This window comes from Prionailurus bengalensis, chromosome B2 (assembly GCF_016509475.1).
Source record: "Prionailurus bengalensis isolate Pbe53 chromosome B2, Fcat_Pben_1.1_paternal_pri, whole genome shotgun sequence".
In the NCBI taxonomy this organism is placed as follows: domain Eukaryota; kingdom Metazoa; phylum Chordata; class Mammalia; order Carnivora; family Felidae; genus Prionailurus; species Prionailurus bengalensis.
The window spans coordinates 105,505,122-105,530,570 of NC_057349.1; the positions used below are offsets into that span (position 1 = coordinate 105,505,122).

General features: G+C 35.3%; 1 protein-coding gene across 1 annotated transcript in view; it reads left to right on the plus strand.

The window, feature by feature from the left end:
* The window catches only part of RFX6 (regulatory factor X6), a 55,407-nt gene that overhangs the window by 16,129 nt on the left and 13,829 nt on the right, over nucleotides 1-25,449 (plus strand). The window contains exons 5-10 of the mRNA XM_043590528.1: nucleotides 213-290; nucleotides 1,528-1,555; nucleotides 16,276-16,383; nucleotides 20,763-20,840; nucleotides 20,957-21,070; nucleotides 24,223-24,272. Coding sequence (XP_043446463.1) covers nucleotides 213-290; nucleotides 1,528-1,555; nucleotides 16,276-16,383; nucleotides 20,763-20,840; nucleotides 20,957-21,070; nucleotides 24,223-24,272 — 456 coding nt within the window. The remainder of the gene's footprint in view (nucleotides 1-212; nucleotides 291-1,527; nucleotides 1,556-16,275; nucleotides 16,384-20,762; nucleotides 20,841-20,956; nucleotides 21,071-24,222; nucleotides 24,273-25,449) is intronic.

Below are 25,449 nucleotides of genomic sequence, written 5' to 3' on the forward strand. Positions count from 1 at the left end.
ATCCTAGAGCCAGAAATATGACCATAAGTAGGACTAATGACCATCAAAGTGATTTAGCACATTAAGATGCTACTTGAAAAAAAATCAGGAAAGGAAGGTGATCAGAGGGTTGCAGTTCTTAGCTGTTCTTTCCCTCAGCTGTACTTTTATCTCCTTCTCCCCTTCCAAAAACTCCTTCATTAACACAGAGCTGGTTCCTGTCCTTGCTCTAGGTATCATTATTATGGGATTGGCATCAAAGAGAGCAGTGCATATTACCACTCCGTTTATTCTGGAAAGGGCCTGACAAGGTAGAGTTCTACTTTCTTCAAGACAAATTCTTTGCATTTCCTGAAATATGCATAATAGCAATTGAATAAAAGACTTTCTCATTTTGCTTATTGAAATGTTTTCTTTTAAGCATCAGACCTTAATTTCAACTTTGTATGGACATTTACAATGATATGGTCTAGATTATTGGGTAATTTATGTAATTTTTGATCATTAATGAGAAATTAATAGTGAACAAGATATACCAGAGAGATGAAAAGGAAAAATCAAGGAAGCAGAATTGTTTTAAAATTAGTATTTACTCACAAGGCTGAGTCTGTTTTCAGGCTAGAATCAATAAAATAAGGGCAGAAAATGTATGTTTTTCCCCAAGAAATAACCTGTTTTAAAAATCTCTGTCTTTGGGGCACCTGGCTGACTCAGTTGGTAGAGCGTGAGACTCTTAGTCTCGGGGTCATGAGTTTGAGCCCCATGTTGGTTATAAAGCCTCTAAAAAGAATATAAAATAACATAAAAATCTCTGTGCTTCATCAGTACCTTACAAAGATGAAAAGTTTATGATAACTCATCACTAATAATACATGCTTTGAATACCAGCTTACCTTAACTGAGATAAAGTTACTGCCCTGTTTGAGTCTCTGTGAAAGGGAATACACAAATGATCATAACACATTTCTCTAACCTGCCATTAACCATCAGGAGGAGGTCATTATTGGGGTGATATCCAATAAAACCAGTGATAATATACAATTACTATTTTTCATATACTGGAGCTCTTAGTAATTAAATCTGCATCGGAGATTGCCTTATAGTATGATTTACCAAGAACTCCTCTTAGCTCTCAAAAGAATAAATTTTTTTGAAAAGTAAAGTGACGTGTAAAAAAATAATTTTATTCACCTGAGTCATACTAAGATGAACTCAGACATGGTGAAGATAATGGCAGCTTATTGGCTACAACTAACTGCAACATGAAAATACAGGCTAGAATACAAATGAATATTTAATATCAAATGTTCTTTGCAGATCTTATCAGATTTCCTTAAATATGCTTCATTTACTTTTCCTTAATAGATTTATTTTTTTAAGTAAGTTGATAAGAAGGCTTGGGTCTCTTTGAAAATCAGGCAGATTTCTCCAGGTTTCTTTTGCTAATCATGATCCAAAGTTACCCCTATTGTGGGTCCTCTGCATTTCCTTGATTGCTATAACTGTATATTTATATGTTAACTAATGGAAAATATACTGATTTTTAAGGTTTTCTGGAAGCAAGCTGAAGAATGAGGTAAGAATTACTTTCATTTCTATTTTATCTGCTATAATATATACTACAAAGTAAATAATACATGCTAACCGTCCTCATTGGCAAATATAGAAATAAATGTTAATTTTTTAGGAGCCCATTAAATGATTGAGAACTTCAGAGAGAGCTGTTAGATTTGGGGCTACTGATTATTCTTTACATGGACCTACTGAACAATTTCCAATTAACGTAGGAAGGGTAATTTTTCAGTTGTTCTCACCTAATATCAGATACTTAAGAGATTGCAAAAAAAAAAAAAAAGACCTTTACAGATCTAAGACACTTCCAGTTGAATATAAACAAAAAGTCTAAAGCTGAGGATATGGAAGGAATTGGTATTCGGAATATACCCATTTAGACAAAACCTTTAAGAGTTATCAAGAAACCCAAATGTTATGCTGTGGTTTGTTTTAACCACTTTGTGTGAGTGTATGTGTATGTATAGTCAGTTTGCTGACCTCTTCTGCAGTGTGGAGACAGGGTGGATGGTGGAGGAGGGAGCTAGGGAGAAAGGGTACATCTCTCTAACATACATACACTCACACACTTTCTCCCTAGACACCCCTTCCACTCCCCACCCCCAACCCCCAAAGAACAGATCAGCAAACTGACTTTATCTAAATGAGTTAGACTACCATTAGGGACTGCATGGCTAATTAGGCACACGATAAGGCCTTCATTATCCTCAAGTTATCTAATCATTAAAAAGAGGTGCCACAGAACTAAGGGCACATGACAATGTGTTGTGTGGTAAATCTGGACCTGAGGTTGTAACTCCATTAGTTTGGTGAAATGATGCAAGCATATTATCTTAAGAAATAATAGAAAGCCCCCAGCCCTTTGAAATGACCAATTTCTTCCCACCAGTGCTTTTAATACAGTTAATGGCTAATTACATAATAAAATCCTCTAGATTGCTCTTTTTATCAATGAAATAATAGCTCTTTATTAGATAAACAATTGTGAAAGTGCAAAAATATTGACTTAGAAATACACTTCAGTTGACTGAAGTTTATGTCAATAGGGAATGTAAGTAATTTCTCTCAGGTGTTCTTTCTACCACTTTGATGAGGTTGGTGGTACTTAGTGAGCCATCAGCTATTACGGCATGTGTATGGCAAGGCTCATTTTACAGAATAAAAGAAAAAATGTTTCCCCAGTGTACTGTTTCCTCCTTAGAAGAGTGCACTACAAATTCGGGTGTAGATCTTGTTAACAAATTTAAACTAAAATATTTTTGTTAGGCTGTCATATAGCTGACATTTCCAAAGACTGCAACAACAATAAAGCATCATTATTATGATGATTATAGAAATTAGCACAAAGGCTTTCTAAAGGCTCGGAACTACTCTAAACACTTAAAAAATAATGGGATTTTGTTTAACAAAGCTGAAATTTTATTTATTTTTTATTTAAAAACATCTTTTTTTAGTTTATTTACTTATTTTGAGAGAGAGAGAGAGAGAGAGAGCGCAGCAGGAGAGGGGCAGAGAGAAGGAGAGACAGAATCCCAAGCAGGCTCCATGCTGTTAGCACAGAGCCTGATGCGGGGCTTGAACTCACGAACCTTGAGATCATGACCTGAGCTGAGATCAAGAGTCGGACACTTAACTGACCGAGCCACCCAGGCACCCCTCAAAGCTGAAATTTAAAAAAATTATTTGGTACCTGAGTGATCAATCATCATAGTTTGCTCAGGACGTGAGACTTCCAGTGTCAACTTGCATATATTACAATTCATTTGAACACTACTAACTGTGAGGTAGGGAAAATCGGTGTTAGCATTACTAACTTACAGCTAAGGAAACTGAGGCTGAGAGATGTGTTTGCTTTTTTCAAATTCTGAATTAAGTTCTATTTTTTAAAACTCATGCTCAAGATATTAATCGATAGATGGAGTTACAGATACTAAGGAACAAAATAGTGAATGGATAGAATTTCTCTTTTACAGTGTAGCAGGAGAACATATCTTTTAAAGTAATTATATGCAATTATAAGGGGTGTCATGGGTATCAACCTAGTTTAAGTGGTCAGGGACATTTTCCATAGGAAGTGACATTCAAGGAAAGAACTGAGAATAAGTGGGAATTTGGAGTGGAGTCGGGAAAAAGAGTAACAGTGATGGAATCGATGTAACGTTATAGGTTAGGGTTTCTCAAACTTGGTATTACTCATGTTTTGGGCTATATAATTCTATGTTGTGAGGGATGTCCTGTGCACTGCAAGATGTTTAGCAACATCATGGTATCTCTGGCTTCTACTCACCAGATTCCACACCCTCCTCTTGTGACAAGCAGAAATGTCTCTGATGTTACCAAATGTCAACCACTGACATATGGGAAGGCAAACAAGGCGCATCATGTTATAGATTTGGAGATAAGTCTGGATGAAAGAATATCTGGACGAGGATGATAGCTCTAGAGATGGAGAGAAGTGCCTGAATTTAGCTGGGAAACATCGGTAGTGGATTGTAAGATGGTTCTATTTTTAATTTTTTGAGGAACCTCCATATTGTTTTCCACAGTGGCTGCACCAGTATGCATTCCTACCAACAGTGCAAGAGGGTTTTTTTTTTTTTCTCTACATCCTCACCAATCTGGTTGTTTCTTGCGCTTTTGATTTTTGCCATTCTGACAGGTGTGAGGTGATATCTCACTGTAGTTTTGAGTTGCAGTTCCCTGAAGATGAGAAATGTTCAGAATCTTTTCATGTGTCTGTTGGTGTCTGTTCATGTCTTCTGCCCATTTTTTCATTGGATTGTTTGTTTTTTGGGTATTGAGTCGTATCAGTTGTTTATAAATTTTGGATTCTAACCCTTTATCAGATATGTTATTTGCAAATATCTTCTCCCATTCAGTAAGCTCCTTTTTAGTTTTTTTTTAATGTTTATTTTTGAGAGAGAGAGAGAGAGAGAGAGAGAGAGAGAGAGAGAGAACATGAGTGGGGGAGGGGCAGAGAGAGAGAGGGAGACACAGAATCCGAAGCAGGATCCAGGCTCGGAGCTGTCAGCACAGAGCCCGACACGGGGCTCGAACTCACAAACAGTGAGATCATGACCTGAGCCGAAGTCGGATGCTCAACCGACTGAGCCACCCAGGTGCCCCGCTTTTTAGTTTTGTTGTTTCCTTTGCTGTGCAGAAGCTTTTTATTTAAATGAAAATTTTAAATGAAAAGACATACCACATGAGTGGCTAGGTATGTTAGATATTATAAATGGGCCAATTCTTCCTAAATTAATTTAGACATTTAATACTCTAATAAAAATTTGAGTGGGTAATTGATTTTTGGAAATGATTAAAATGACTATACATTTAATGTAGAAGTATATACAGAAAGTAATAGTTAAGAGAAATGTAAATAAGAATAGTGAAAAGGGACTTGTTTGGCAGGTATCAAAATATTATGACACTATGATATAAACTCAACTGTAGGTAGAATAAATCCATAACAGAGATTAGATACCTGAAAAAAAGACCCCAGTATAAATAAGGATTTAATGTATGATCAAAGAGACATTACAACCAATGAAGGAAAAATTTTGTTTTCAGTGAATTGTCTTAATTGTTTTTTGGAGGAGGATGTAGTGTCAAATAAATAAATAAAATTCTTCATAGCATGATGTTAGAAAAATTGACCATTTTGGAAAAAAATTATGCCTCATGAATTTCATATAAATTATTAAAAATAAAAACAGTACTTAGAAGGGAACATTTTTATCTACTTCATTTCTGGATAAGGAATGATTTTCCCTTTTTTTGGTGCAAAAAAAGGTGATTTTATTAAAGCATGGGGACAGAACCTGTGGGCAGAAAGAGCTGCTGGGAATGATTTTCTAAGACGAAAACAATTTAAGAAGTCAAAGGAAAAATATAAAGTGGAGAAATTGAAGACTATTTTTGTATCAAGAGCATGATATATAAAATTTGAAGTCAAAAGAAAGACTGGAGAAAATATTTTCAGCAAATATGACAATGGGATAATATTTCCATTAAGTGAAGAAATCCTATCAATTAATAGAAAACTATGAAGATGACAATGAACAGTAAAAGACATGAATAGAAAATACACATAAGGAAGAAAAGGGCAATAAATGCATGAAAAATTGACTGTCCAATAAATAAAAAATAAATAAAATTTTGAATTCTGTAATTATCAAATATTTAGAAATTAATATGATGATGTTGGTGAAGTTCTGGTGAGATAAGCTGTTTCGTATCCCTCTGGTGAATACTGACCAAACTCCCTGGATAAGAAGTTGTAAGATCTGTATCAAGTCTTCGAAGTGTTCATGCTTTTTCTCCCACAGTTTCACTTTTGCATGAATCTCATATACAGAAATAACAGAAAATGCTTAAAAATATGCAAAAATTGTAATCGACAACAATGAAAAACTGTGTAACCTAGATTACTACCAATAAATAAATAGTGACATCATTTTTTTAAAAAATATTTTTATTTATTTTTGAGACAGAGAGAGACAGACCACAAGCAGGGGAGGGGCAGAGAGAGAGGGAGGCACAGAATCCGAAGCAGGCTCCAGGCTCTGAGAGCCTGACGCAGGGCTTGAACTCACAGACTGTGAGATCATGACCTGAGCTGAAGTCGGATGCTCAACTGACTGAGCCACCCAGGTGCCCCATGGTGACATCGTTTATAGGACTTTTATGGGACTCAATATTATGCCATTTATTAAAAATCTCTTTTGATGACATGGAAAAATGTTAATTAGGAAGAAAAGAGGATACAAAGGCAAATATATGTATATGTGGCTTCAAATGTAAATAAAACTGGATATTTACATGTCATATATGAGTGACAGGATTAATATATATAGGTGTGCTGTACAATATAGTAGCTATTGGCCACATATGGCTATTAATTACCTACAATTTTGTTTCTCTGTCACACTAGCTACATTTCAGGTCCATAATAATCATATACAGTATTGCAGTGTAGACAGAACATTTTCAGCATCACAGAAAGTTCTGTTGGGCGGCACTATTTTAGAACATGTAAAATACTCAACTCCGTGATAAAAAGACAACCCAGTAGAAATATAACATGGTATATGAACATAAAATTCATACAAGTAGAAAAATAATAACTGCAAACAGTATTGGTATTCATGGCACCCCTCCTGACTGACCATAACATGGGGTCAACAAATATTTTGGATACCATTCCTGCCAAGAAACATGTGAAAAGTGCTCAAGTTAATCAGAGAAGTTTTCATCAGGGAAATGCAAATTAAAACCATAACAAATGGTCATGTCACTATTTTTTGAATAACAATAGTCAAAAGTCTGAAAATAAGCGTTGTCAGACATGTGGAGCAAAGGAACGCTCGTGAACAAGAGAAGGGACAATGACTAGTAAAGCTGAAGGTGCACACGCCGTATGACTGTATTCCTAGAGAAACTTTCACACGGTGCACAAGCAGGCACACTGCGGTATTGTTTGTAATCTCAGAATGCTGGAAAACAAATGGCCATAATGATACAGTGGGAGAATAAATTTTAATATATATATACAAGGTAATACTATACTGCTTTGGAAATGAATGAACTATAGCTACAAGAATTCAATTAGATTCATCTCAAAAACCTAAAGTTGAGTGAAGAAAACGTATTGAATGTAGAAGGGTATATACCGTATTATACGAGTTTTAAAGCAATAGTATATGTTGCTTAAGAGTATTACATATGAGATAAATTTTTAGAGGTTTAAATAGGAATGATATAAACTAAATGAAGAACATTATTTCTTGTGGGGAGGAAGGTAATAAGATTAGGAAAGGCTACAGAGACTGTTTAAATATTTCAAATTTGTAATGTCTCAATCTGGTTGGTTAGTACATGGCTACTTATTATTCTTTATCCACCCCCTTTTTGAGCTTTAAATAGTTCATACTATACAAGAAAACAAAATGAAAATAAGAAAAGTAAAACAAAAGGACAGGAAGAGGATGGTAAGAGTAATTATCAGCTTGTGGTATGAATTTTGATTATTTTACATTTTTATTCATAAATGTAGTGATTCAAATTTCAGAAATGTCTTAGAGAATGTTTCAGAATCCTTTCATCCTCTGGAATAAAACTAACAAAACCTACTCTCAATGCTTTGTCCTGATCAAAGAAAGCCTTTCTTTTCCTGTGAATCTTCTAGTGTGCACCAAATTTTGTTTTAACTAGCTCTAGTAATGAAGTTGCCATTATTTCTTAGGGAGCCAGCCCCTTTGATTTTTTTCATTTCAACCAGGAAGTCTCTCTGAGCCTGAATTTCCTTCTCCTTAACATCGACCATTCATGGCCATTTAACAACTTTGTACCAAGATAAATAACAAATCCTCCCTCCTTGGTATATGCTTTGCAAATATTTACAGACTGTTATCATGCTCTCTTTTGGTCATCACTTAGCCAAACTGTGCTGCTTAAATCCTTTAATCTTTCCTCATAAATCAGACCCTCTTGCCTTCTAATCATATGGTTTCTTTTCTGCAGGTTTCTTCTTGTTTTCTTTTGGAAATAAGACTTAATAGTTTACCCAAGAGTACTGAAGTCATTGGTTGAGGGGAACACCCCCCCACACACACACACACCTCCCAGACCTCTGTAACTGGCCTATGATGGGCACCAGTTTTGGTGCAATTAAAATAGCAAACATATTAGTGTAATTAAAATGATCGTGTTTTACTTTTTTTCCCAGATTATCAATTGTTTCTTTCTTTTTGTGCTACATGTTTTGGACTGCACATTATTTGATTTATACCAACTTTGCACACAATTGTTAACATATCGAACAAATTTACTTTTTAAAGTTTTTCTTTCGGCACTTTTGCCTCCTGTTGATTCCAAATGTTGCTGGCATCTATTACACAAAACTACTATTTATCAAGATGAGAGTTTTAAATAAGTATTTAAATATAATAGATATACTTTGTTCCTTAATATGTGTTCCCTTAGCACTCTAACATTTAAAAAAAATTTTTTGATGGTTATTTATTTTTGAGACAGAGAGAGACAGAGCATGAACGGGGGAGGGTCAGAGAGAGAGGGAGACACAGAATCCGAAGCAGGCTCCAGGCTTTGAGCTGTCAGCACAGAGCCCGACGCGACTGAGCCACCCAGGAGCCCTTCTAACATTCTTTTTATTTGGAAATGTATTGTTCATAACACACACATACACATTTTATTTTATTTTTTTATTAAAATTTTTTTTAATGTTTATTTATCATGGAGAGAGACAGAGTGCGAGTTGGGGAGGGGGAGAGAGAGAGGGAGACACAGAATCTGAAGCAGGCTCCAGGCTCTGAGCTGTCAGCACAAGCCCAACGCGAGTCTCGAAATCATGAACCGCGAGATCATGACCAGAGCCAAAGTCGGATGCTCAATGAACTGAGCCACCCAGGTGCACCTATGCATTTAAAAAATAACCTAAGATAAAAATTCAAGATCTACCCCACAGCTTAATGGAGAGAAGTCCTCTCTGTGCCCCCATCCCAATCACCTACCAAAAGATACTGCTGTCCAAAATTTGGTGTTAATCACTACTGTGTTTTTCCTTAAAGTTGATCACTTATGAATATATACCTAAACAATGTGGTTATGGCTACACAACAATATGAATATACTTAATACCACTGAACCATATACTTCAAAATGATGAATAATTCTATGTATTGTTTTATTACCCTATTTATTATTGCCAGTGTATTGTTCATTATGTGCCCTACATAGAATGGATTCATTTTTTTGTAGACCTTCTGGTTTCATCCAGCATTAGATTTTGTGATTGACCAATGTTGATGTATAGATAGCTTTAATACCCTTATTTGTACTGCTGTGTAATATTCCACTGTATGAAAATATCACAGTGCATTTATTTATTCCATTGTTGGTGGACTTTTTTCTTTCCTTTTCTTTTTAAATATAATTTATTGTCAAATTGGCTAACATACAGAGTGTAAAGGGTGCTCTTGGTTTTGGGGGTAGATTCCCATGGTTTATCGCTTATATACAACACCCAGTGCTCATCTCAACAGGGGTGGACTTTTTTTTCTGAAAAACTAGTGCATGAACATCCTCCAGGCACACATGTGCAGAAATGGAATTCCAGGTTCTAGGATACGCTCATGTCTAACTTTACTAGTTAAGATGAAGTTGTTTTCCGAAATGGTTATATCAATTTATATCTGCCCAACCATGTGTGAGCATTCCTTTTGTTCCACATTCTCACTGATACGTGGCATTGAATGACATTTTAGTTCTTGCCAATCCAATGGATGCAAAACAGCACCTGTGATTTTCATTTGAAAATTGCTTTTAGTAACTGCATCAAAAATATAAGGTTGCATTTTTTAGGGTTTTTATTGGCCAGTTCTCTTCTTTGAAATATTTCCCTAATGATTAGCAATATTGAGTATCATTTCATGTCCTTGTTGACTAACGTATATCTTCTTCAGAGAAATGTCTGTCCACATCCTTTGTCCATTTTTGAAGCAAGTTGTTTTGTTGTTGTTAAGTTTTACAAGTTCTCCATATGTCCTGGATATTAATCCCTTATCAGATATATGATATGGGAATATCTTCTCCCACTCCATTGATTATCTTTTTACTCTGTTGGCAGTGTTCTTTGATGCACAGAAGTTTTGAATTTTTAGCAAGTCCAATTTGTCTGTTTTTGTTTTTGTTCTCATATCTAAGAAATCATTGCCAAATCTAAAGTTATGATGATTTTTCCCTATCTTTTCTTCTGAGAATTGCATAGTTTAGGTCTTATATTTTGAATATCTGATTCATTTTGAATTAATTTGTTACATGGTATTTGGTAAAGGCTTATCTTCATTCTTTGACCTGTGGATATCCAATTTTTCCAGCACCATTTGTTGAAAAGACTGCCCTTTCCCCATCGAACGCTATTGGTACCTTTGTCAAAAATCATGTGGCAGTTTTTGTGAGGGTTTACTTCTGAGTGTTCTGTTCTGTTCCACTGTATGTTTGTCTTTGTGTCAACACTACTCTCTTTTGATTATTGTAGCTTTTTAGTAAGTTTTAAAATCAGGAATTGTGACCTCTCCAACTTAGTTTTTATTTCAAGATTGTTTTTACTATTTGGGGTTCCTGAGAGTCCATATGAATTTTAGGATGGATTTTTCTATTTCTGCAAAAACCATCATTAAGATTTTGCATTGCATCTGTGGATTGTTTTGGGTACTATTGACATCTTAACAGTAAGTTTTCCAAGCCATGAACATAGGCTGTCTTTCCTTTATGCTTTAATTTCTTTGAGCATTATTTTATAATTTTCATTATATGAGTCTTTTACCTCCTTGGTTAAGTTAATTCCCATGTATTTTATTCTTTTTAATGCTATTGTAAGTAAAATTGTTTTCTTAATTCTTTTCATATTGTTCATTGTTATGAAAATACAACTGAGTTTTTCATGCTGACTGTGTCCTGTTACTGTGCTAAATTCACTTATTTCTAACAGGGTTTTTTTGTGTTTGTGCAATCTCTATGGGTTCCTACATATAAGATTATATCATCTGCAAACAGATAATTTTCCTTCTTTCTTTTCAATTTGGATGCATTTTTGTTCTCGCTAGGACTTCCAGTACTATGTTGAAAAGAAGCAGTGAAAATGGGCATTCTTGCCTTGTTCCTGCCCTTCAGGGAAATACTTTTGGTCTTTCACTATTGAATATGATGTTTGCTGTGGGTTTTTGATGTGACTCTTATTATGTTGAGGTAAATTCCTTGTTTGTTAAGTATTATTATTGGGAAAGTGTGTCAAATTTTGTCAAATGCATCAATTGAAATAATCATGTGTTTTCCTCTCTTTATTCTATTAAGGTGGTCTATTACACTGATTGATTTTTGCATCCAAGGAATAAATCTCACTTGGTCATGGTGTATAATCTTTCTAAGATGTTGCTGAGTTCACTTTATTAGTATTTTGCTGAGGATTTATGCATGAATGTTCATAAGGTATATTGGCCTGTTTTGTTTTGTTTTTTTCCCCTTGTAGTGTTTTTGTCTGACTTTGGTATCAAGATAATGTTGGCCTCATAAAATGAGTTAAAAAGTGTTCCCTCCTCCTCAATTTTTGGGAAAACTTCAAGAAAGTATGGTGTTAATTCTTCTTTATATGTTTAGTGCAATTCACTAGTGAAACCATAGGATCAGAGCGTTTCTTTGTCAGATTTGTGATTACTAATTCAATTTCCTTGATTATAGACTGATTCAGATACTGTATTCTCTTTCTTTGTGATTCAATCTTGCTATAATTTGTGTTTCTAGGAATTTATCCATTTCATCTAGGTTAAACAACTTGTTGATGTACCTTTGTTCATGTATTCTCTTAAAATCCTTTCTCGGTAGACTCAGGAGTTTTTCCTTTTTTTATTTTAATCATTTGAGTCTTCTTTATTCTTTCTTTTCAGTTAGTCTACCTACGAATTTGTCAATTTTGACCTTTTTAAAGAACTGACCTTTGGTTTCATTGATTTTCTTTATTGTTTGTCTATTCTCTATTTCATTTTATCTCTGTTCTCATCTTTCGTATTTCCTTTCTTCTGCCCAACTTGGGTTTAGTTTGTTCTGTTCCTAGTTCCTGAAGTTGTTTACTTAGATTGTTGATTTGAGATTTTTTAATGTAAGCATTTATAGCTATAATTTCCTTGGCACCACTTTCACTGCATCCTGTAATTTTGATGTAGTATGTTTCCATTTTCATTCATTTCTAAGAATTTTCTAACTTCCCTTATAATTTCTCCTTTGATCTACTGGAGTGCCTGGGTGGCTCAGTCGGTGAAGTGTCTGACTCTCGATCTCAGTTCCAGTCATGATCTTACGGTTTGTGAGATTGAGCCTCGTGTCAGGCTCTGTGCTGACGGTAGAGACTGCTTGCGATTCTCACTCTTTCAAAATAAATAAACTTTCAAAAAAGAGTATGTTTTGGGGCGCCTGGGTGGCTCAGTCAGTTGAGCGCCTGACTTTGGCTCAGGTCATGATCTCACAGCTCTGTGGGTTCGAGCCCCACATTGGGCTCTGTGCTGACGGCTCAGAGCCTGGAGCCTGCTTCAGATTCTGTGTCTCCCTCTCTCTGCCCCTAACCCACTTGCTCTGTCTCTGTCTCTCTCAAAAATAAATAAATATTAAAAAAAAAAGAGTATGTTTAATTTCCACAAATTTGTGAATTTTCCTAGTTTTCCTTCTGCTTTGATTTCTAACCTCATGCCATTTTGGCCAGATAAAATATTTTGTTTTATATCTATCTCTTTAAATCTATTGAGACTCAATTTGTGGCCTCACATATGGTGTAACCTCGAAAATGTTCTATGTGCACTTGTGAAAAATGTGTATTCTGTTGTTAGGTAGTGAATATTTTAATTCCCTTCTCATTTGCTTTGGTGTATATTATGCAACGAATTTCTTTTTGGCTACCATGGGGATTACATTTATCATCCTAAAGTTATAGCATTCTAACTTGAATTTATACCAGCTTAACTTCAATAATATACATAACATTGCTCCTTTCAAGTTTGGTCCTTACCTCTTTCAGTTATTGATGTTACAGAATTACATCTTTATAAATTGTGTGTCCAAAATACATATACTAATATTTGGTTTTTAATAATGCATTAGTGTTTAAATCATGTAGAAAAGAAAATGTGGAGTTACAAACCAAAGTTACAATAACACTAGCTTTTAGACTAATTGTTTTTTTTTAAAAGAGACATAGTGGTCTCTTAAATCATGTAGAAAACAGAGAGTGGAGTTACAGCTATTGCTATAATAATACCAGGTTTTATAATTGCCCATGTGTTTACCTTTATTGGGATCATTATTTCTTCATATGACTCCAGGTTATTGTCTAGTATCCTTTCATTTTAACCCACAAGACCGTCTTTAATATTTCTTGCAAAACAAGTCAAATAGTAATGAACTTGCTATTTACTATTAAGTATGATATTTGCTGTGGGTTTTTGATAGATTATTTTCATATTTTTTATTTTTGATATTTTGATAGATTATTGAATGATTAGGGAATTTTTTTTCTGTTTCTAGCATAGACAGAGAGGGAGAAAGAGAAGTGAATGGTGGCTGGATTTTTTTTTAATGTTTTTATTTATTTTTGAGACAGAGAGAGACAGAGCATGAGCAGGGGAGGGGCAGAGAGGAGACAGAGAATCCGAAGCAGGCTCCAGGCTCTGAGCTGTCAGCACAGAGCCGGACGTGGGCTCAAACTCATGGACTGTGAGATGATGACCTGAGCTGAAGTCGGACGCTTAACTGACTGAGCCACCCAGGTGCCCCAATGGTGGCTGCATTTCTAACAAATACTTTTTTGGATCAATTGAGTTGATTACATATGGTATTCTACCCCCCACCCCACCTTTTCTTCTGTCAATGTAGTGTGTTTAAGCCTGACTTGGTTATTATCATTCTTATTGACTGTTGGATTTGGTTTGCAAGTATTTTATTTGGTACTGTTTCAAGTATGATAATAACCAGTATTGGCCTATGATTTTTCTTTCTTTTTCTGTCCTTGTCAAGTTTTGGCATAAAAGTTTTCAAATGAATTGGAAAGAGGTTCTTCTTTTCCACTGTCTGAAAAAAAAATCTTTTAAGTTTGAAATATCTGCTTTCTGAATGCTTGATAAAATTCACCTATTAAATCTCTTGAGCCTGTTTTTTTCCCTTTGTGGAAAGATTTTTGATTATTAATTATATTTGTCAATGGAAATGAGACTATTCTCATATTCCTAACTTAGATTTAATACAACACTATGTATTGCCATTGTTTGGTTTCTATTTCTCTATCTCTCTTTTCCAATCTCACCGAATTACATTTTGGGATGAATAAACATGATTTTCCACCCATGAAAAAAGGCATAAGAAAACAATGTAAACTTTCCTAAAATTAAAATTTAAGTGCATTTTTGTTATGTTTATCTATCAAATGTTAGTTTCATGTTCTTTGCCAATTACTTTTTCCTCCTTTTAAGATTAAATTCTTTACTTCTCACATCCTATTATTTTCCCAATTTATTGACAATACCACTCTTTGACTGTACAACGATGATTCATGCTCATAAATGACAAATCCAAGCATCAAAAATATTTGAAATATATCTTGAATTCTTAAGACTGATTAAGTAGAGTGGATTGGGATTAACTGTGCTAATATATCAGTTCATGATAGTTAATCATTTCTATAGTAGTTCTTTATTAATTTCTTAAGAATTAGGGGCACCTGGGTGGCTCAGTCAGTTAAGTGTCCAACTCTTGTTTTTGGCTCAGGTCATGATCTCATGGTTCATGAATTCAAGCCCTGCATAGGGCTCTGTACTGACAGCACGGAGCCTGCTTGGCATCCTCTCTCTCCCCCTCTCTCTTTCCCCTTCCCCTGTTCCCTTGCGCTCTCTCTCAAAATAAATAAATAAACTTAAAAAAATTTTTTTAAATCCTTAAGAATTATTTAATCGGAATAATTCTTTTCTATCCATACTTGAAAATAAAGCATAACAAGGGTGAAAACTAAAACCTAATCTGAAAGAAATAGATTTCTACTGCACTTTTAATAAAAAATTTTTGAAAGCTTTTATCAAATCCGTCAATGAGAAATCAATGTTCTTAAAATACCTGCTTTGAGGACTGAAAGTCCTCCCAACTTCTTAGTGATTTAATATGTAAGTCTGTAATAGTCTACAAATGTTGGGAATGATAATACAGGGTAGGAACCTAACCTGTATAAGCAATAAATCTTCAATATGACAGAGACAAACAAAGAAATACAAAAGCTGTAGAAGAAAATATAGGAAAACTATGGGAAAGAATGAAATTTTGTCCTTGCCAGGAATACTTTCCTTCCTATTCTATAGTCACAATTTCATTCTTTGCCTAAACATTTTATTACGATCCAGTTTGCTAAAACTTTGTTTGAGGGGCAGGAACAATTAGTTATGACCTGGGAGACGGATTTGCTGAGGCTCTGGTTCCATCACAAATATGAATTCTGTCTTTCTGTGTGGATTTTTTGTAAGTACATCAACCCTGTGGCATTATATATTATTTGTTTTTTGTCACTTTTTCTAATTTTTGAAGACTTCTAGAAGTGTGCTATTCTCCAAGGGATCAAAAGAAGAACACATATGTAAATTCAGGGGGGGGGGCGGTAAGGTTGAGATGAGAAAGTCCAGAGTACCAATTTGGGAATGAGAAGACTTAAGCTCCACTCCCAAGCTATCACTAATTATTTCTGAAACTAAACAAATTAGTTAACTTCTTATCATCTTGTTTACACAATCCATAAATGGATTTGGCAATTCTTGATCCTCGTAGAGTTCAAATTCAACAGTTCTAAAAGTAGGTCTTTCAAAACTTATGCCATTAACAAATGTGAACTAAAATTAAATTTCTAAAAGTTGTATAAACTGACAAATGTTCAAAACTAAAATCCAAAATAATAGGGAAAATATCCTGAGTATGAAATTATTTATGATTTGGAAACAACAATTCTGCTGACAGCTCTTTTTTGTTCAATTGAATGATCTGAACAGTTTACCAAAATCTCTTAATTTGTCATCGTTTGCAGGATGAAGAAGAATGATATTTTATGGGTTTCTATTTTATTAGAATGGTATTTCAGAGCCAAATAGTTAATAATGATTTATTTCTTTTCATTTTTCTAAATTATAGGGTGGCTTCACTCGTAAATACTCACTAAGTTCAAAAACTGGAACACTTCTTCCAGAATTCCCCAGTGCTCAACACCTTGTGTACCAGGGATGCATTTCTAAAGACAAGGTATCAATTAAAGATACTTCTTTATTGATTTTCTGATATGTTGGTTCCCTATCGCCATTTGCTGGGAATCTCATGGCATTTGCAGGAAGCAGTCAGAAATCTGCATAATCAAACATAATTGACTGATTTATAGGAGGGACAAATGTTTACTAACATTGATTAAACACTTTCCAATTAATTATTTACCATCTCCATGATAGTATGTAGTCAGAAGTTGGCAAAATAAACCTCAAAATACTAAAGATTATTTTTTATCTAAAACTCAATATCAAGGAAGAAAATATGAGAATGTGTCTCTCACATGCAGTTTAATTATAAGCTTTATATTTTTGATTAGCTTCATATAATTTCAGCAGTCATCAGTCACTTGTCTAGGACAATTTGTTCCTAGCACCGAGGGGGCAATATCTAGATGAATGGCAAGGACTATACTAGAAGTTGACAAAGCTTCCTTTCCATTCTAAAATTCTGTGTTCCATTATAGTTGCAATTTGTTTGAAAGTTAAGGAAGAAACAGTTTCATAGGATTCAGTTTATAAATAATCCTTAATGTGACTTTTCATATGCCTATATAGTAAAATCTAAGAGTAAATCCTCCTCTATTTCTGAACTTCTAAAGTCATTTGCTGAGTTCCTACTGGCTGACTAACGGCAGCATCCATTATTAAATCAGGGAATAATGATTTCTGCTTTTTTTTTCAACCAAAGTTCATTTCTTATTAACATTTAAGGAAAATATCTTTTGTTTTAATTTTTTTTAACATTTATTTATTTTTGAGAGAGAGAGACACACATACACACAGAGTGTGAGCTGGGGGAGGAGGTGGGCAGAGAGAGAGGGAGACCCAGAATGTGAAGCAGACTCCAGGCTCTGAGCTGTCAGCACAGAACCCAACGTGGGATTCGAAATCACGAGCAGTGAGATCATGACCCGAGCTGAAGTCAGATGCTCAACTGACTGAGCCACCTAGGCGCCCCAAGGAAAATATCTTTAACAGTATGTTAAGTCAGTTCATATTCTTGAGGTACAAAGACAGAGGAATGTGATTAACTAATGTCCAGCTGACTTAGTAGTGGGTTTGTGTAGAAACTGGAAATAAAAATAATGCATTGATAAAAAGATCTATTGACAGATAAGTAGAATTGCACAGTCACTTCCAGGATTTATTCTGATGACCTACTATTCCTGTTAAGAATAGGCAAAATATTGAAGATAATTCTCAGATGCTGATTCCAAGCAAGTCCCCTGAAGTATGTCCACTTTCTACCATTCTCCTCTCCCATCGTATTTCTTGAGATTATCACATCATTTTTTTTTTAATCTTGTAAGGTGTGATATTATAACTTTAGACTTGGATGCCTCATGTGGCAGTCTGTGGAGAAACCTGTGGAAATCAGTGGGACTCCAGGGAACATAGTTCTTTGGAGAAGAGTATTGTTGGGTCCCTTTGTGGAAAGAATTGCTTACATGTAAGCATATCATGAAGATGTTTGCTGTGTAAGTAAATCTACCTGGTGAAAGAGAGGGGAATGGAGAGTGCAACAAAGAAAAAAAAAAGAAATGAGAGCATGTTTCAATAGTTAATTTCAATTTCTCTGCTAGCTTCCAAGGAATTCCTTACCTGTCAACTTGAAACCCTGGTCTGTAGATCATTTCTCACTCAGGTATCAGGATGCTTAAACAACCCCTGGTTTCTGAGTTCATTCCCAGCGGTCCTCATCATGAGCACTAGGGACTAACATCCTCTTTGTCCCTCGAAAACAGTTGGATGCTGCTTTTCACCTTCTTAGCCAGTATCCCAGTTCCCCAAGTAACTTGTCAGTTTCTAGAAAGAAGGGTGGGGCTGAAGCTAAGCACTTTAAGCACCTGCTTTCTTGAGACAGAAAGGATGGGCCTTCCCAGTGAAAAGTTGATCCCAGTGAGGTGGGGGTTGGCCAAAGCTGAGGGACCACTTTCTGCCTCATCATGGTGTCACTCAAGGCAGTTACCACCCTCACCACATACTAACTTTACTGGAGATAAGCCTTGCCTCTGCTCCTGCCTTCTATAAGGTGGTGTGTTATTCTCAGAAAACTGAGCAAAATTATATTTGTAAATAATGCAATGCTACAATAAAAATTTACATAGTCCGAAGACTATGTGAATATTAAATAAGCAAATGTAGTACCAATAGTAAGATTAAAAACTTTAACTGATTTGTGTACAAAAGAATACATTTGAACACATAAGTGGAAATACTTGTGGAGAAAGAAGCTTATTTATATTTTAGGGATCAAAACTTATTTATATTTCAGGGATCAAAGGGTTAATTTTTTTTCAATATATGAAATTTATTGTCAAATTGGTTTCCATACAACACCCAGTGCTCATCCCAAAAGGTGCCCTCCTCAATACCCATCACGCACGCTCCCCTCCCTCCCTCCCCCCATCAACCCTCAGTTTGTTTTCAGTTTTTAAGAGTCTGTTATGCTTTGGCTCTCTCCCACTCTAACCTCTTTTTTTTTTTCCTTCCCCTCCCCCATGGGTTTCTGTTAAGTTTCTCAGGATCCACATAAGAGTGAAAACATATGGTATCTGTCTTTCTCTGTATGGCTTATTTCACTTAGCATCACACTCTCCAGTTCTATCCGCGTTGCTACAAAGGGCCATATTTCATTCATTCTCATTGCCATGTAGTACTCCATTGTGTATATAAACCACAATTTCTTTATCCATACATCAGTTGATGGACATTTAGGCTCTTTCCATAATTTGGCTATTGTTGAGAGTGCTGCTGTAAACATTGGGGTACAAGTGCCCCTGTGCATCAGTACTCCTGTATCCCTTGGGTAAATTCCTAGCAGTGGTATTGCTGGGTCATAGGGTAGGTCTATTTTTAATTTTTTGAGGAACCTCCACACTGTTTTTCAAAGGGTTAATTTTTGACAACAGTTGTGAATTCCTTTCTGTATTTCATACTGTCCTTATCCTTATTTTTAAAAATATGTCCTGGAAACCTATTTAAAGATGTAATATCATTGACTAAAATATGGACCGTGTCTCAATTGCATTAATGGTGACATATTCTGCTAGAGGTGTCCTGTAGTCAGCATACCTCCTTGCAGGGATATTGGTAATTTGCCTGTCATCATTTTACAGCTTTGAGCTGAATAACAAAGATGTGTGCTGTCACTAGGCTGTAGGGATAAATATTGGAGACTGGAGGGTTACAGTGGGATACCCCCATTGCCATCACCACCCTAGATACTGTTGGGATAAAAGTAAATCTAATGGTCAGTCTCTCAGCATGTATTATGGGTTATTCCAACCACTTTGCATGTGTTCATTTGTTTAGTCCTCATAACAACCCTATTGGAAATGTACTGTTATTATCATCTCTATTTTCCAAATGAGAAATTTAAAATACACAAATGTTAAGTAGCTTGCTCGACATCATACAGCTAGTAAGTGGCAGGTTAGAGCTAGTATTCAAATCCAGGTAAAAACTCACACCTGTAACCTCTAAGCCATGTTCTTGTTCACACAGACTACACAACCAGTAACAGGTAGTGATATTTCTAGCTTGTAAAATATGGATATTTGACTATTATTAATTTATTAAAATATTATCTAGTTCTAATCCATTACAGATTTTAGAATACGTTTAACATGTTTTAACTATGCAATCCAAATATCTGTGGTAACATGGAAGCAGAGACTTTTCAGAATGGGCATTAACTATTCAAATATTTTTTGGGTAAATTTATGAGGCATTCGATATTACTAATTTCGAGTAATATTTAGTGAGATCTTACTGTGTACCAGGCACTCTTCTATCTGCCTGATATTTTATTTAATCTTTTTAATACCATGTGGGTAATATGTTATTACTATCCTACTTGAAGAGAAAAAGCTTAGGGTTCAGAGACAAAACAACCTGTGCAAAGTAGTGCAGTTGAACTGGGCACTCAGTTTAACCAATTCCAGACCCCAAACTGGAAACCGCTATGCCACACTGCCCACCACCCACTTAATAAAATGCTGTGTGGACACTTGATGTATTTTACCATTTTGTGTGTATTTCTGCAGTCAGAGGTAGTTCTCTTCTTAGGTAGAAAAACACAATGTTGCTTTGGCCCAAAGCTCCTTGCTCAATCAGCTTTTCATTGTTCCTATGATACTATACGGTAATTGTCTATTTGCTTGCCTTTCTCCCTTCACAAGGCATTAAGTTCCTGGAAATAAGAACTGTACATTTGTTTTTGATTCCTTGACATTGAGCACAATGCCTGGTCCATAATAGGAGCTTAAAAAATGCATGCTGGACAAACGAATGCATAAACAAATGAAGGCAGTTTTGAAAGGATTCTTTGGTTAAGCGTTTTCTTCCTTGAAATAGGTTGATACCCTCATAATGATGTATAAAACTCACTGCCAGTGCATCCTGGACAATGCAATTAATGGAAACTTTGAAGAGGTAAGGACGACAAAGAATGCTTTGCTGATCATATTGTGTATACTTTCTTGTCTTGTTCTTTATGAGTTCATGTTAAGGAAGAATCTTAATGTTTATACTTTTTGCTTTATAACTAGATCCAGCATTTCTTATTACACTTTTGGCAAGGAATGCCTGATCATCTTCTTCCCCTGCTTGAAAACCCTGTTATCATTGACATTTTCTGTGTTTGTGACTCAATTCTTTATAAGGTAAGCTCTTTGGGGTGTCTTAAACACAAACCGCATGTTTTCTTTCTAAGTATTCGATCTAAATTTCTGCATTGTATGTTCAATAAATTTGTTATTGCTGGCTGGAGAGACAGTATTATTTTTTTCTGATGAGAAACCAGTATTTAATAGTGCATGTGTTATGGTTAAATTTACATTGAAATAAAATCAATCTGTTTACAGTTAATGATTCAAAATATGACATACTCACTAATACATTAAATTTTGTTAATTTTTATTACCTGTTTAAGGTGTTTTCAGCGTGAATAATATGATGGCTTTTTTACCGTCTGTTTCTGGGGGAAAGGCAGAGTTAAACACTCTTATGGGATTAACAACTTGAAAATATTGGAAATCTCTAGGTTTAATGTATTAATGTTCATTTCTGTTCTAAAACCAAATAAGAGTATTCAGATGTCTACAGAAAGATCATGAAGACATTACAAACAAAGATGAACTGGTTGGCCTTCTAGCCAAACATTTATCTGGGAAGAGGGAGAATCTAATTCCCTGACAGTCAGTTCCTTAGTTAGAGCAACAGCAAGGTCGAGGCTGAGGGAGAAAACTGTGTTGCAATCTGGGTACTTTAAAGTGAGTTTGTCTGCACTTACCTGTTCAATTGTCAGAAGGAAAACAAAACCTTTCCTTTTAAAACATAATCTGAGTTTGCAAGAAAACCCAAACTAGAACCCTGTTAAGCATTTAGAAAATAAAATCCTCCTAAATTGGTTGCTACTATTAGGTTCTCAGCAGAAGCTAGATGAACTCAGACTGGAAGCAACTTTGCACACCAAGAACTGGTAGGTAGTCTTGAGCCAGAATGGGAGAGCCCATATTTTCATCTGTGTTAAGTTCTCCCTATCACAGGATAAGAGGATGGAGCAAGTGCAGTATATTCTCTGCCTTTAGTTCAAATTCACATTGAAGAGGGACAAAGGAGAGTGAGGATTGTCTCATTTTTCTGGGTTGCATTTGAGTATCATTATTTAGAGGGAAAAGGTTTAGTTTGCAGTAACTGATTGCAATGTTTAAGACTTGAAGAAGTAAGCAGAAAAGGGAAATAAGGTGGCTCCAAGAGAGGGTATAAGAAAAGCCCCCGGGTCTCATGCATACACATTTACCACCATCAAAGTAAAGCTCTTTGGAACACCATTCAGTACCTCCAAGAAATACTCTTTTAAAAAAAAATTTCTTTTACATTTATTAATTTTTGAGAGACAGAGAGAGACAGAGTGTGAGCAGGGGAGGGGCAGAGAGAGAGGGAGACACAGAATCAGAAGCAGGCTCCAGGCCCCAAGCTGTCAGCACAGAGCCCGACGTGGGGCTTGAACCCACAAACTGTTGAGATCATGACCTGAGCTGAAGTTGGTCGCTTAACTGACTGAGCCACCCAGGTGCCCCAAGAAATATTCTTAAAGCATATTCTTTCTTTTTTCTTTACAAATGGTCTGTTTTTTTTTTTTTTTCAGTTCAACACAAAAGTCGTGAGGTTAAGTACCTCTAAATGAATTAAGTTTTTTCTCCTCATAGTGGACCCAGGGAGACACAGTAAGCATTGTAAATAGAGCAATTTACATTCTCATTGCAGAATGAGTTTCTGGAAGATCTTCATTCCTCTCAGGAGAGTGGTCAACTTTTAGTCCATAAAACAGTACATGATTACCAAGTCCAATTCTTGGTAACTAACATACTGGGCATATACAATACTGTCTTATACACATGGAATACCTGTACATTTTTCTGGTAGGCTACACAGGCCTTTGAAGATTAGGATTTACCCACATTTTGAAATATCTTCTCCTCTTGGTCCTTTTCCTCAGGCTGGACCACTCAGTTTATCAGTCAGCTTAATGGATCTGCATTGCTCATATCCTATTTTGTCCCCTCTTTCTTTATTCTAGTTTTTCTTGAGCTGGGATCAGTCAACACTATCTAAATTCTTCTTTCTACTAATTCTCAGGTCCTACCCACCTCATCCATGTTTAGGGCTCAGTCTAGCCCTTTCTTTCAGTATTATTTTCTTTTTAATTTTTAATTTAAATTCAAGGTAGTTAACATACATTGTAGTATTGGTTTCAGGAGTAGAACCCAGTGATTCGTCACTTACATAGAACACCCAGTGCTCATCCCAACAAGTGCCCTTCTTAATGCCTACCACCCATTTAGCCCATCTCCCCCATCCACCACCCCTCCAGCAACCCTCAGTTTGTTCTCCATATTTAAGAGTCTCTTATGGTTTGCCTCCCTCTCTGTTTTTATCTTATTTTTCCTTCCCTTCTCCTATGTTCAACTGTTGTGGTTCTTAAATTCCACATATGAGTGAAATCATATGGTATTTGTCTTTTTCTGACTGACTTACTTTGCTTAGCAGAATACACTCTAGTTCCATCCACGTCGTTGCAAATGGCAAGATTCCATTTTTTTTTGATCACTGAGTAATACTCCACTGTATATAGATATATATCACATCTTCTTTATCCAGTCATCAGTCAATGGACATTTGACTTTCCATAATTTGGCTATTGTTGATAATGCTGCTATAAACATTGGGGTGCATGTGCCACTTCAAATCAGCATTTTTGTATCCTTTGGATAAATACCCAGTAGTGTGATTGCTGGGTCATAGGGTAGTTCTATTGTTAACTTTCTGAGGAGCCTCCATACTGTTTTCCAGAGTGGCTGCACAGTTTGCATTCCCATCAGCAGTGCAGAAGTGTTCCTCTTTGCCCACATCCCTGCCAACATCTTTTGTTTCCTAAGTTGTTAACTTTAGCCATTCTGACATGTATGAAGTGGTATCTCATTGTGGTTTTGACTTGTATTTCTCTGATGATGAGTGATGTTGCGCATCTTTTCATTATTCTTTGTGTTCTGATAATTAACTCTCCGGACTCAGGATATTAGTGTTCCTAGGCTAACCTAGGATTGTAATGTTTCCAGATCCCCACCCCTCACCTTTCTTACACATGCACCTCACACATACATCCATTTTAGAGATAAAAGTATAACTTCCAGAAATGAGTTAGCATATTATTCTCTAGAAAGCTAGGAATGAAAAGTAATTGACAAATAAGTGTCTTTCTACAAAAATACTAAGTAAGGATTTATGTTAATTCTCTTTTGCTGTGATTAAGGTTCTTACAGATGTACTCATTCCTGCAACAATGCAAGAAATGCCTGAAAGGTAGGTTCAGTCAATAAAATGTGGTAGTTTCTTAATGTAGAATTTAGCCCTATCCATTATATTAAAGGAAAACATTAAATAACAATTCGTTTGTTTATAAAGATTACTTTCCCGCTCCTGTCCCTTTGTATTAATTAGAAGATGTGCCTCAATCCTTATACTCAAACTTCACTGAGCAAAATTGATAGAATAATCTTGAAATCCTTTTAATATGAGAGATGTCCAAGTGAAAAATAAATATTTAAGTGTACTGACCTTTGAAATACTGAGAAGTTCTTCAATAGAAACTGGCTACAGGAAAATAAATGGGGATAATTGATGGAAAATAAACCACAATAATAAAAATTATAAGAAAAATTATTTTATCTTTGTTATTAAAGATTACTTATTAACATTATTATTTATTATTATTGGCCTTAACTGCAAAATCATAAAGTGGCATAATGGAATTACCATCTTCTTTTAACAAAGGAATAAGATTTTAAATAGACTGTATTCCCCATCCTGGGAACATTATACCTTTTGATCCCTTTCATCCATATTGCCCCACCAGGACCCGCATCCCCTCTGGTAACTGATGACAGATGGTAACTGGACTATGGTGGTGATGAGCTCACAATGTACACAAATGTCAAATCACTATGTTGTACACATGGAACTAATATAATGTTGTTTGTCGATTATACTTCAATAAAAAAAAATCTGAAATTGAAATGGTACCTGAAGATTTTTCACAAAAACTTTCTGATGTGTGAACAATAAAAACTCAAAAATAAAAACGAAAATTTTTCTTTGTAAATAAAGTCTAATGAAAAAATGAAATTTATTTTAGTATTTGAGGCACAAATACACGTAGGATGGACATAGTTGATGCTCAATAAATACATGATGATTGACAAAACAAAGTTTATTTTTGATTTACTTTTTCCTGTAGATCATTTTATTTATTTATATAATAGTATTGTACAGACCAATAGTTTCTTTTAATTATCAATATGTTATTTTTAAACATCTAATCTGATCTCTGAATTAAGTACACTTAACATTTCTGTGTCACAACAGAATGGTTGTGCTTACTTAGGGGCAGGCATTATTAGTTAATAGTAATAATAGCTGACCTTTATTACTACAACATGGGCTTTGAGACTACATAAATTATTTTACTTAATTTTACAAC